Raw genomic sequence first — 13,857 nt, forward strand, 5'->3', positions numbered from 1 at the left:
CACTGAGGAACTTGTGTTTTATGTGCTCTATTTCACATTTGCCATTCCTGGTATCTATTGTATCTTTTCATTTTGTCTAACTCCTTCCCCTAAATAAATCTACTTATGCCAAAGAGAATGATCATTGTGAATTCTTCACATGACCGACCCCAACTTCTTGTGTTTGCCATCATTTGGAGTCATAACCCCACATCATACATCATTATCAATCCCTAGCTTTCAGCTCACCTATTGTTGCCTTGGCAGAGCCAAACCAAATGATTTTGAGGCCCTTATACAGCCCATGGACCACATGTTCCCCACCTCTGACTTAAAGAGATGGCATGGTTAGCAATTTTCAAAAACTGAAGATAAGTATACTGGATGGACAAGGAAGGAACAAATAATTTCTATAGTTTAGAACAGTGAATTAAACTTAATAAGATACAATTGCTATAGAGAAAAATGTAATGTTCTATGTTTAAAAAAAATAAAGCTTCCCATCTCTAAGCTAGCAGTATTTCTTATAATGTTAGTAACTCATTTTTTTTTAGTAGACCTTTCTTTAAAGATTCAATACAGAGTGACCTGGAAGCCCAAAATTCAATTTTAGACAGCATTAATATCAATTTTTTAAAAAATTATTTTAACTTCATTGGTAGGTAATGCTCTCTAGATAAGAAACTCCCCCTAGGAACACAGATGAATAACTATTCTGTAACAACCTCTTATATCTGGAGTTTAGAGAGATTAAGTAACTTTTTTAGGATCATACAGTTAATTCTGTAAGAGGGAACATTTGAACCTAGATCTTCTTGAATCCAAGAGCAGGCCTCTTATCTATTCTATCATCCTGCCTTTTTAGAAGCACAACAAAGTGACTGTACTTGTTCTTCACATCTAGAGCACTGTGCTCAGTTTTTATTTTAAGAAGGAAATTGATAGCTAAAGTTTAGTTAAAGGATATCCCAAATATTACAAAGAGTAGATAACTGCATCTAAGGATTTGTTGAAAGAACTAGGTATGCAATTTAGGCTTGTGAGATGATTTGAAAGACATAATTGTCTTTTTTGAAGGGCTGGTTAGACTTGTTTCTTCTTGACTCCATAGAGTAGAACTCGGTAAAATGGGTAGAAGTTGCACAGGTAGATGTAACTTAACATAAGGAAATTTTTTTTTAAACAATTCTAATTGTCCATAAGTAATATAAGCTAACTCCTTCCATTAAACCACAAATTATCTTTTTTACTCATCAGTCATAAATAGATTACCTTTTTTTCCCCTCACATATTATAGACTTAGAAAGACTTTTGAATGAGAGGGGCTTCCAAGTACAAAAGCAGTATCTTTGCCATCAGTGAACTGCTGTTCTAAGCACTATGCATCCAAATACATGCTTTCTTTAAATGTTGAAGACCATTACTTGTCAGGCTTTCATGGCTGCCCTGGTGCCTTTTACAACTCCTGCTGAGTCTATTTCTATTTGTTGTTGATAGAAATATCTTTATATCTGTTACTACAAAGATATATTCTTAAATTTCTTTCCATCAAGGTCATCTTTGGCTCATCATCCAGAAAATTCAAAATTCTGCATGGTATTTCTCTCCACTATGTATCCAGCATCATGTAACAGATCTGCACTCACATCTTGATTATAATTCACTCAGATCTTTGGCTTCATAAAAGAGCCTAACCTTTTTTTTTTTTTTTTTAATATCTTTAAAACACCAAGTAAAACAGAACACATTTTCAACATGGTCAGATCATTTTATTCACATAGACACTTAAGAGTAAAAATGTATGTGTCTCTTTTGAGACACAGGCTTTTTTTCCTCCTCCATGAACTTAGCAGTAGTTCACCCTATTTTTTGCCTCTGATGTTGTTAGATTCAGCAGGAGGCAAAATGAAAAGATAAAAGCAAGACAGAACTGAAATATAAAGGTCCAAAAGGTAAAGCACTGAAGAGCAAAATGAGAAGCCGAGTTTAGCAAAATAAGTTTCTCTTAATAAGGTAGCAACAGGAAGGCAGATTTGGCACTCTGCAGGGAAGAAGGGAGAGAGAGAATAAGGGAGTAAAAGAAAGGAGGAAGAAAAAGAGGGAATCAGGAAGGGTGGGATTTATTAAGTAATTACTCTGTGCCAGGCACTGCTAAGCACTTTATAAATGTTTTCTCACTTGATCTTCATAGAACTATTCTGGGAGAGAAGTGATATTATTATTTCCATTTTACAAATGAGAAAATTGAGTCGCCAATTGCTCAAGCCACATAATAAATAAATCTGAAGCTAGATTGGAACTCAGGTGTCCTTGATTCCAGGTCTAACAATCTATCCACCTAGCTAGCTTCCTCTAAAGAGATTAGTATCTGTCTTGAAGAACTTTAAGTTCAAGGTTTCTCTCTTATACATTCTAGCTATGCAATCAATTACAGCTAATCATATAATTGCCCAATTCCCTGGGCAACTAAGGAAATAAATTACACATGGTTTGTTGATTTGTATGGGATCCTGATCCCCCTCTTCAAAAAAAATGAAGACAGATAATTCTAACCAACTCTTTCAATTTACAGATTCAATCATCTAATGACTTCAGAGTAAAATGCATCCCATTTCAAGGACTCAGTTTTTCAACCTGTGAAATTAGGGCATAATATTTAATGTTTCCTATGAATTTTTCTAATTATGGCTTCTATAACCTAATAATTTAAATTACAAATAAATTTCTCTAATTCTAAATTTCACGTTAAGAAATGAATATAACAATGAGAGGAATTTAAAGCACCAGAGCCAATGTTTTCTCTAAGAAGTATAAAAATGGCCAGCTTCATCTTAATCCTTAATCCTAGTTTTTATAACAAACTAAATGAGATTGCCATGTATTTGTCACTTCTTTGGCTTGGAAATACTAAGCAAGTCCCAATAAGATGATTATTTTCTCCTTAGTAAATCCCAGTGATTGTTATCAAGTGAATAGTGGTTCTCTGGTCTTAATCATAATATATCTTACATTTATTTAAGAACACTGGATTGAATTGGGACATATGAGTTCATGACCTGGCTCTGTTACCAATTAGCTATGTAACCTTAAGCAAATCACTTCAACATGGATCTGGAAATCTTAAATTACCTAATCTGGGGAATAAAGTTATTGGATGAGCTGACTTAGGTTACTTCCAAATTTAAAATTTAGAAGTTTTGTAAGTCAGCTGTTAGTTCATCTATCTATCTCTATATACATACATATATGTAAAGTGATTATATATGAAAATAAAGTCTTATATATACATATATGCTCACATTTTACATATCCATATATGTGCATGTATATATATACTCTCAGGTGTACATATACATAAATCTGAAATGTTCACAATTTACATTTTCATATATACTTTAAGTTTTTCAAAGAGCTTTCACACACATTAGATCCAAGTAAAATTAAGCAAGGTATGGCTAAGAGAAGCAGGATTAGAATATAATTTTTCTAATCTCATATCTTTTTACAAAAGTCTCTTACTGAAACTGCAGCATAAATATTAGTTAATCCACCTTTCTTTTATAAACCCAAGACCATGATATAAAAGCTAAATAAATAGCTTCTATTAATCTCAATCATTATAAACCACTGCTTGCTTAATTTACCTTTAGCTTTCCTTTTAATTATGGGAAAACCTTCTCTTTCCTCACATTTACTATGGAATTTTGTTAAAATGATTCATTTCTAGTAACCATATCCTCAGTAAGTAAAATCTCCAGATGAAACATTCTTAACACACAAACTCTCTGTAGAGAGAGGTCTCAAGAATCCATTACATTTCTTCCCTGAGATTCTAGACTGCTTTATATGTTTGGTTGGGTTTTTGTTTAGGAGGCCAAGATGTCTGAGTCAATTTACTTCTTGAAGACAATACAACAAAAAGACAAGGAGCTTGATTACATCTAAGTTTTCCTTTGTTTGCCTCTAATGAAACTATACATAATCAAGGTTTTTTTGACTATAGGACGGTTGTTACATGGAAACAGGACCAAAGAAAGTTTCTTCACATTCTTTTGATCAGATAACCTTCCTTGCTCAAAATTCTTATGCCAAAAAAAAAAAAAAAAAAAAAAAAAAAAAGACAGCACATTCACAGAAGCAACAATGTGAGGTTTTTTACAACTTTATTATTTTTAATACAGACAGATGACAAACAGAAATCCTCTTACACCACACACAACAGTACCATAACCAAACATTTCAGTTTCATCAACATTCATTTGCTATATACATTGTCTTTCCTTTGTGAAAGTGCAATCCAAGACATCTTGACAAGAAACCTTTACTGACAAGAACACATTTCTGAGCTGGTTTAAATAGTGCCCATCCACTATATCTTCTCTCCATTGCCTGGCAAGAATAAGTCAGCAATAAATGGAAATCAACTGGGTTAGGCAATATCCTGCTGCAGGAATCCATACACAGAACAGTAGTAGCACTCCCCTCCCCCTCCCAGTATCCCACCCTCCCTCCACCCTTTCACTTCCAATCAAAATGACTGAAGGAGCCAGTTGATTATATAAAAGAGATATGTAAACTGTGAGTCACTGATCTAAGCAGAGCAGAATCCAGATAATACTTGAAATGAGGCTCTTGGACTAAATGAAGAATTGATTTCTGCAGGTCAATTATTTTAGGTGGTCTGTCAAGTTCCATATCAGTATATCAATTTTAGGTATCCCAAAATTAATATGTCCAAAGTTTAGACCACCACCTAAAATATCCCTCCTTTTAAATATAGCTGTTAGTGCTGGAAACTAAGGGAAATTTTTTGGTCACATCTGAGTGATATTGGGGGGCAGAAGAGAGAGAAGAGATAGAGGGAATTTGGGGGGAAGAGAGAAAGTACTTTAAAAAAAAAAGATTGGTATTCCACTTGGCTACATAATATAATTTCTACCTCAAGAGACAAGCACATGGTCTCTTCTGCTTCAGAGGGAGGTAAGGACAAGTAGAGTGGTAAAGGTTGGGCAGAAAAATAAAAAAAAAAATCTGACATCAAAACTATTTTTTCATTGTATTGTGATTTACAAATGCACAGAATTTTATTTGCTCATGATGCAACTGTACAAAATCTATAACAAAGGGAGAATGTCAAAGAAAACAAGGAAAGTCATCTTGAAAGTAATAGTTGCACTTAAAGAATGTTTCACTATAGAATGTCATCCTTCTCTATCCTCCTAAGAAATAGAAACTGCATTTTCCAGGTAATTCATGTCCCTTAATACTTTTTCTTTCCTCCCTTCCCTGCCTCCATAACTTTCTCATTCTCACTCACTAAAGGATCAACTATAGTAGACATATTTCTTATTCTAATCAATATAATAGCCAATAAGAAACAAGTCAGCAAGTTACTTTGTGAGAAAGTTAAGAAAAATAAGTTTAATTGGTTGGCAAGACATTTACCCACATGCTGCTGTATCCCAGTTTTATTTTATACTCCAAAACAACAGAATTTGCAATAGTAGAAACCTGAAGGCCAACAATATCTTTAAGATTCAAGAACAGTAGAATGTATTATCTTTTTGCTAAAAAAGATAATAAATATATAAATTTGTCTATAAAGACAATCCATAGCATCCTAATTTCATCACAGTGCCTTGCAAATAAGTGCTTAATAAATGTTGGCTTGAACTGAATTCATTTTTAAAATAAAAAACTAAAAGGAGATTTTACTCAATTATAATAAAAATTTGCCATACTGTTTTTTAAAGGCTTGGAGAAAACAAAAAAGAAAACACATGGTTTTATGGAGAATTTATTTATTATGTCCCACAGGAATATTATAAACAGGTTTTAATGTAAAACTTTGTTGGGAAAAGAAATGTGCTACAGAAACTTTACTCTCTAGGCCTTTAAAATAATATCCAAATGATACTCTTAAGACAGAGAAGTTCTTTGAAAATTTAGGGTTCAGCACCTGATGCATTCAACATCAAAACTGTTCATAATTATAGCTTTGTGTCTTAAAGACAAATATTCACAGTCAGCTTCCCATAAACCTCTTTTGGTTCAATCAAATATTGGCAGACTAAGTACAGTCTTTGGCCTCTCACAAACATTTCAAGTATTTTCCTAATGGTGAAACATTTTTCAGACCACCAAACTGCCAACAGCAAAGCACATTTGGAATCAAACGAAGCTGAGAGATAAAGAGCATTGGGTAATGCTTTTGATCCTCCAATGCTACTGCCTTTCCACAAAGTATCAAACATTGTCTATGGTACACCTGTAAATCACTGGCAGTAAAGCCTCAACAATGTTAAATGAAAACCCAAACTTTGTTCCTGTTGGAATATAAAACTGGTATAAATTGGTTAAGCAATATAAAATGTTCAAATAAACCCTGACTCTAGTTTCCATTCAAGTATGTGACAATGTTTCTGGTGTTCTTTGGAAAATATTTACCTCAACACACTTGAAACAACCAAATTATTATGGTCATACTTGAAATTAGCAAATTTTTTAAAAGCACATTCTAAGTCAAAATTTACAGCTTTTGAAAGAGAGGCAGGGAGATGTGTGGTTCCTTCTAAAGTCACTAACAGGGATCTAAGGCTTTTTATAATTTAATTAAAAATCTTGAATGGAAGTCTGCATCTTAGAAAGACAAAAAAGCCAACTTTCTAAATGCTTGATATTTCTCTAGTAAAGCCAACGAGGTATTGCAAAAAATCCTTAGAAGAATAACATTTTAGTATATACCTCTTATTAAAAGCAATAACTTCCCCATGTGAAAAGGATAAATCCCATATAGAAATATTAGCCCTTTTTTTCTTGAACATCCTTTAAATATACCCTCTCCCACCCCGACTCTGGTCAAATATGCGATTTTAGAAGGCTCAGTATTAACTAGGCAAGACGTGGCCATAAGTGATTCTTTGGAAAGTATGGCACTGACTTCTTATGAAGCTCACCAGCATTTTTAAGGATCATGGCTGTGAAGTTCACCTGCAAAACACCAGATGCTAATACTACCTTGCAACTGGTATAAACATGTATTTGTCAAGATCAGACTATTGGTGAATTTTTCAACTTTTAAAGCCATTTTAAACCACTTTGAAGGCAGAATTCTAACCTTTGCAGTCCTGCCTTCCTGAACCACTGTGCATCAGTACAAGTCATTTAATATGCTTTCTGGATAATGAGAAAACCTTGCCTAAAATTATTTGCACCATAAACAGCTTCAAACAGATGTATCATGACTTGGAATTTAATTCTGGTAAGAATCACTTGACCTGACTGCTAAACTACAATACTTTTGGAAACAGTACACCGGGGCCACTTCCAAATGATCTGTCAGTGAAAGTAAATTCCGTGTCAATGTTCACTGCAAAGCATTATGCCAAGATGTAGACTCAAACACTGTTTTGTCTCCTGGCATAGATTTACATTCACATGTCACATAGTTTTCCCAAACCCTTGGGAAAATCTAAAAATAGATCAGCTGGAACTGTCTATCATTTTAGTAAGGGCTTCTTCCCACCTCCTCACACTGCTGGACTCTACCATGTGATCAGTTTATACCCACACCATCCCTTCCCTAAAATCTTCCCACCCTCCCTGTTATCTTTTAACTTAAACTCTATCAAAGACAATCAGTGATGGTGATCCCCCTCCCCCAAATTCATAAAATCACTCACTGGGGTTCAGGCCCTGACCACTAACTAAATACTTAGGTGTCAAAGGAGAGTACAGGGTCAGCCCTCAGTTTTAGTAACATCCACATACAAAGAAATTCTTCTTTAAATTAGAAAAAGAAACCAATGTCAACAGAGTTTCCTATAAAAGATATGTAATAAAGTAGTAATACCCATAAAATAGTTATTACTAAACCAAAGCTTTCGTCAATAAGCCTCCAGAACTTTAAAAGAAGAAAATGGCTTCACGAAGTGGTAGTCTAGGTTCCCACAATGTGGGCACTGCTGGACATTACTGTATTCTGAGAAATACTGCATTCCAATCCGTACATCTATGACTGGCTTTCCACAGTGTTTACAGTTCAGTCGGGCCTATAAGGGGAAAGAGAAAGACTTGTGAATATAAGTTTTCTGTGTTCTTTCTTTTCATTAAAAAAAGATTATGTTAGCTTTAGTAACAAGAAAAAGAAATTGAAGAAATTAGAGTAGGTAATGAGAAAACAAAACTATTACTCTTTGTAGATGATATGATGGTATATTTAGAGAAGTAACTAAAAAACTACCTGGAACAATTAACAACTTTAGTCAAGTTGCAGGATATAAAATAAATCCACATAAATCATCAGCATTTCTGTTACCAACAAAGCATAGCAGCAAAATAGAGAAATCCTACTTAAAATAACATTAGACAAAAAACTTAGATGTCAACCTGCCAAAACAAAGCCAGAAACTATATGAGCACAATTATAAAACCCTTTTCATACAAATAAAGTTAAACAAACAATTGAAAAAATGCCATTTGCTCATGGACAGGCCAAGTTAATATAATAAAAATGACAATTCTTCCTTAATTAATCTACTTACTCAGTGCCATATCAAATTGCCAAAAAATTATTTTATGGAGCTAGAAAAACAATAACAGAATTCATCTAGAAAAAAAGGTCAAGAATATTAAGGGAATTAATTTTTAAAATATAAAGGAAGGTGCCCTAGCCAATCCAGACCTAAAACTATATTATAAAGTAGTATCACTTGGTACTGGCTAAGAAATAGAGAAGTGGATCAGTGGAACAGATTGGATATACAAGACACAAGTCAATGACTATAGTAATCTGGTGTTTGTTTGATAAACCCAAAGACTCCAGCTTCTGAGATAAAAACTTACTATTTGACAAAAATTGCTGGGGAAATTGGAAAATAATATGGATGACACTATAAGCAAATTAGTAAAGCAAGGGATAGTCTACCTCTCAGATCTATAGAGGAGAGGAATTTATGGCCAAAGAAGAAATATAAAACATAAAATGCAAAATGGATATTTTTGATTACATTAAATTAAAAAGCTTTTGTACAAATAGAACCAATGCAGCCAAGTTAGAAGGGAGGCAGAAAACTGGGGGGAAGGAGGGAGAGAATTTGACAGCCAGTGTTTTTGATAAAGGCCTCATTTCTAAAACATATAGAGAATTATTCAAATTTAATTACTCTGAGGTATCACTTCATACTTCTCAAATGATAAGATGACCATAAAAAATAATGACAAATATTGGAGGGAATATGGGAAAACTGTAACACTAATACACTGTTAGTAAAGTTGTGAATTGATTAAACTATTCTGGAGAGCAATTTGGAACTATGGCCTAAAGGGCTATCAAAATGTGCATACCCTTTGATCCAGCAGTCTCACTCCTGGGTTTGTATCACAAAGAGATAATAAAAACGGAAAAAGGACCCATAGCTACAAAAATGTTTACAGCAGCTCTTTTTGTAGTGGCAAGGAACTAGAAACTGAGTGGATGCCCATCAGTTGGAGAATGGCTGAATAAGTTATGGTATATGAAGGTAATTTTATTATTCTATAAGAAATGATGCACTGGTTGACTTTAGAAAAGACCTACATGAACTGATGCTGAGTGAAGTTAGCAACATCGTACACAGTAACAAGAAGATTATGTGATGAACAACTATGATGGACTTAGCTCTTCTCAGCAATGCAGTGATCCAGGGCAATTCTAATGGATTTGAGATAGAAGATACCAATCAAATCCAGAGAGAGAACTATGGAGACTGAGTTGGATCAAAGCATAGTATTTCATCTTTTTGCTTTTTTTCCTCCTCATTTTTTTTTTTCCTCCTTTTGGTCTGATTTTTCTTGTAAGACATGACAGATGTAGAAACATATTTAGAAGGATAGACATATTTAATCTATATAAAATTGCTGTGTTGGGAGGGAGGAAAGGGAGAAAAATTTGAAATACAAAGTTTTGGAAAAATTATTTTTAAAAACTGCAAGTACTAGACAAGTGCAACCCACAAAACTACATGGGCAAGCAACTAAGCTAAGCTTACTTCCTCTGGAACAGAGGATACATGTATTACTTATTCCTCACTCTCATAAAACCACACAGACGTGAGAAATAAGTCATTCAATTCTCAAGAATTTCATATTTCTGGTTTTTTTATACTTTTAATGACTGAAGTGAAAAAATTTAAGTTCTCCAAATTTATTTTCTAGTAGCACACAGAACTACTTGTAATTTCATGGCAATGGCAAGAACAGAAAATGGAGTCATGGAAATGGCCAAGTCAAGCATCAAATAAAGATGCTACATCTAGATTCAGGAAGATTTAGGCTTAAATACTATATAAGACACTTATAAGCTGTATGACTTTGGGCAAGTCATTCAACCTGTGTTTCCCTTTATTCTTCTACAAAACAAAGGTGATTGTACAATCTCTGAAAATCTCTTCTAAGTAAAAAAATCTATGATCCTATGATGATAGAGATCTCAATCCAAGCAACTTATCTGAATAATCTAGGACTTGCAAGTAACCTACATGTAAGTATCTCAATAATGGTGACTTTCATTGACATAGGCTCATACTAAAAATATTCATTAGCGAAGACAACCAAAACAGCCTGCTATAGCACTAAACTTCCTGAAACATACCCACACATCTGAATACTATTGAGTCTAAGAAAATTTTTCCATTTGTTCCTCCTCCTTGTTTTACATTTCCTCCCAAAATACAATGCTATTTTTTAGGATGACTGCCCTTAATAATGTAGACATTTAGTAGTATCTTCACAAGGAAGTGTATAGACTGGTAATTAGCTATTTTCCCTCCTCGCTGGGGGAAAAAAAAAGAAATTCTGAATTTAACTTGTAATTATAAAAGCTATTAACTTATGAATAGTAGTGGGCAACCTGAAGCTGTATTCTGTGCACTCAGGTTTTTAGCCTGAAAAAAATCCCCTTACCTTTCAGCAGGTTCACTAGCCTGGGGTAGAAGAAAGAGCTCTTGTGAGAGCTGGGTCCTAATTCTTGGTCAGCCATAACCAGCAATATGACTTCTATGACCAGTTAATATAACCGAGCAAATCAGTTTCTCTCAACAGATTTCAGTTTCCTCATCTATAAAATGAAAGGGTTAGACTAGATGGAATCTAAGATTTCTCCCAACTCCAAAATCTTATAAGCAGGATAAATGATTTTTTAAAAAAAATTTTAAAGGATATAAACAAATCTTCATTTCCTTTATCTGTCTCAATTCAAAAGCAGCAGCATCAATTACAATATTACAGCAATACCAGCCATTTGTACAGCTCTTTTCAATTTACAAAGTATTTTAATGTATATATCATTTGAATTTCACCACAAATTTATGAGAAGAGGTCTAGTGATATCATAAATTAGAGAGTAAACAGAGTTAGAATACTTGGTTCATATACCAAGGCCCACTGTTGTGTAACTCTAGGGAAATAACAATCCTGAACTGAACAAGAAAACTTCTTGTCCAGTTAATAACAGAGTTTAAATGAATGTTATAGCTTTCAAGCAGCTGATATAGGCCTCAAACCCAGTCTCTTAACCCTTACTTGTCCAAGATCATACAGATAGTAGATGCCAACTATGGGATTTGAAACTGTATTGTTTAACTACATATTTATTGTTCTTTTTTTTAGTTCCTTGCATCCTTTAATTTCTTTAAACTTTAGTTTTACCTCTAAAATGAGATAGTGATCCCTTATTTTCTCAACTAACAGAAAATTGTTGTGAGAAGTGCATATAAAACTATAAAAATACAAACATACAGCTTAAAAAAAATACAACATAAAAATCAATTACACCAAAAAATTTCTTGAATAAAGAGTCAAGCATGTGACTAGGTCTTGAAGATATAAAGACAAAAATGAAATAATTCCAGGCCTCAAGAGGCTTGCATCTTCTGAGAGAAATCAATATATAAATAAGTTTATATAAAAAAGAGGAAAAGTAAATTTTAATCAGGCTAGGTCTTGTGGAGATTGTGTCACTTGAGCTGAATTTTTCAGGAAACAAGAGATTCCAAAAAGGGGAAGAAAAATGGGAATATATTCCAGGCATAGGACATTATATTATTAACTTAAAAATACTAAGTAAAATTTAAGTCTTTTTGATTATTGAAAGACTGCACCATCTAATTCCTTTGAGATTTTTAATATGCTCATCTACTTGGAATAGTTTAAAGCTGATTAATTAGTTATAACTAGTAGAAGAGAAATTAAGCTCTCCATGACCTTTCCAGATTTTCTTATAATCTCCTGATTCTTAAGATTATTGTGGCTTCCTAGGGAAAGCTCAATAGAATTATTACCTCAGATCTCTTATTTATCTTAGGGTTAAAATTCATCTGGGAAAGGAGTTTATCTGTCATGTTTCTTCCAAACAAATCTCTGAACTTCAGATTAAAACCAAAGATCTTACCAATCTGGAACTCCCACAGATATAGAAGTCTATATTCTGATGAATAGTTATCAATAAAGGCATTGTCTTTTCAAAATCATTTTATTCCTTAGAAGAATGGGATGTGATAATCAATAAAAGGTTAGGCAAAGCTACTTTGATGAAAAGTTACATCTCATTTAAAAAAACAAAATTTCTCTGTTCCCGCTAATGGCAATTAATTAAAGACTGCCAATTAAATAACAATTATTATTTTTTTTAAGCATCAGAAATTACTCAAGATATTTCTAAAAGTTCCAATCAAAAGTTTTTGTGAATTACCTAAATTTATTCTTTCATTTTAATCTTTTCTTCTTCTTTGGATGCCAGTGGAATGAAGAATTCCCTACTGACATCAGAAACTGGAATGATTAGTATGAACTTCCTTGTCTCTTGGAGAACGTGGAAGCACCATCTTGCAAGCTACTGAAGCTGCTTCTTCACATGCCTCCCACCTCCACAAATAGAAGAAACTGAAAAGATTCACAGTGAATCACAGTAATGTTACAGAGCCTCACAGAACTGAGACAAAAGAAAACTGACACAATTTGTTATTCTGTTCAAGAGTGATACCAACCTGACAACATGGAGAGGCTGCCAAAATGTCGTAGGTATACATAGTGCCCAGCTGGTGCCAGCTTCCATCCCATCGAGATTTACACTTGATGCAGATTATTTTATGAACCCCTTCTAAGCAGTCTACACACACGGCATACAGATGCATAAGCCTCCCTGTAAATAAAAAGCAATCCTGAAGGCATTGATATTCTAAATAAAGATTTCTTTTTTCTCTTACAGAATGTTAAGATATTCTCCTCTGTTCACCAACCAGCTACAAGGCAGATTTTTAAAAGTTAGTCTTTATGGTTCCAGGTAAATATAAAACCAAAATATATTAGGTACATCATGTGATCCAAAGATACCATCTTGGTACTGGATGGCGAGCTGGCATCCATATCAGCAGACCACATGCTTTGAGCTAGTACACAAAGTTAGATTGATTTTCTCAATAGTAATAATGGATTAAGCTAAGCTATCCATAGTTTTTGAAAACAGGCATTTCTGAGATAGCTAGATAGGATCATAACTTCAGTTTGGAACTACTCACCTTCTCTGAAGAAAATTAACTTAATCATATAAAAGAACAAAGCCAAAACCCTGGATTCACTGGTTCAAGCAGTTGTACGACCATAAGAAAAGTCCCTTGACTTCCCTGAGCCTGTTTCCTCATGTGTCAAATGGAGATAATAAAACCAGTAGTACCTAATTTTTTTTTTTGCACAGTTTTCATGAAGTGCTTTGGAGTTTGGAGCATGTTTTCCATAATTATATCACTCTCCTTGTTAAAAAAAACTCATGGGTAAATATCATTAATAAAGTCTAAGACTTTCCTATTCATCAATAGGTTAGGTGTTGCCCTACAATGAAAAGTA

At 33.7% G+C, this 13,857-nt stretch overlaps 1 protein-coding gene across 3 annotated transcripts in view; it reads right to left on the minus strand.

Moving 5' to 3' along the window:
- Positions 1–4,125: 4,125 nt before the first annotated feature.
- Positions 4,126–13,857, minus strand: part of HECA (hdc homolog, cell cycle regulator) — a 47,014-nt gene continuing 37,282 nt past the window's right edge. For 2 of the 3 annotated variants that reach the window (XM_074309686.1, XM_074309687.1), the window contains exons 3-4: positions 13,002–13,156; positions 4,126–8,030 (exon numbers count right to left, since the gene is read on the minus strand). In XM_074309686.1, coding sequence (XP_074165787.1) covers positions 7,866–8,030; positions 13,002–13,156 — 320 coding nt within the window. In that variant the 3' untranslated portion in view covers positions 4,126–7,865. Of the gene's footprint in view, positions 8,031–10,920; positions 11,075–13,001; positions 13,157–13,857 lie in introns of all 3 variants that reach the window. The other variant, XR_012489178.1, reaches the window with a different exon arrangement.

Source organism: Sminthopsis crassicaudata, chromosome 4 (genome assembly GCF_048593235.1).
Source record: "Sminthopsis crassicaudata isolate SCR6 chromosome 4, ASM4859323v1, whole genome shotgun sequence".
In the NCBI taxonomy this organism is placed as follows: Eukaryota; Metazoa; Chordata; class Mammalia; order Dasyuromorphia; family Dasyuridae; genus Sminthopsis; species Sminthopsis crassicaudata.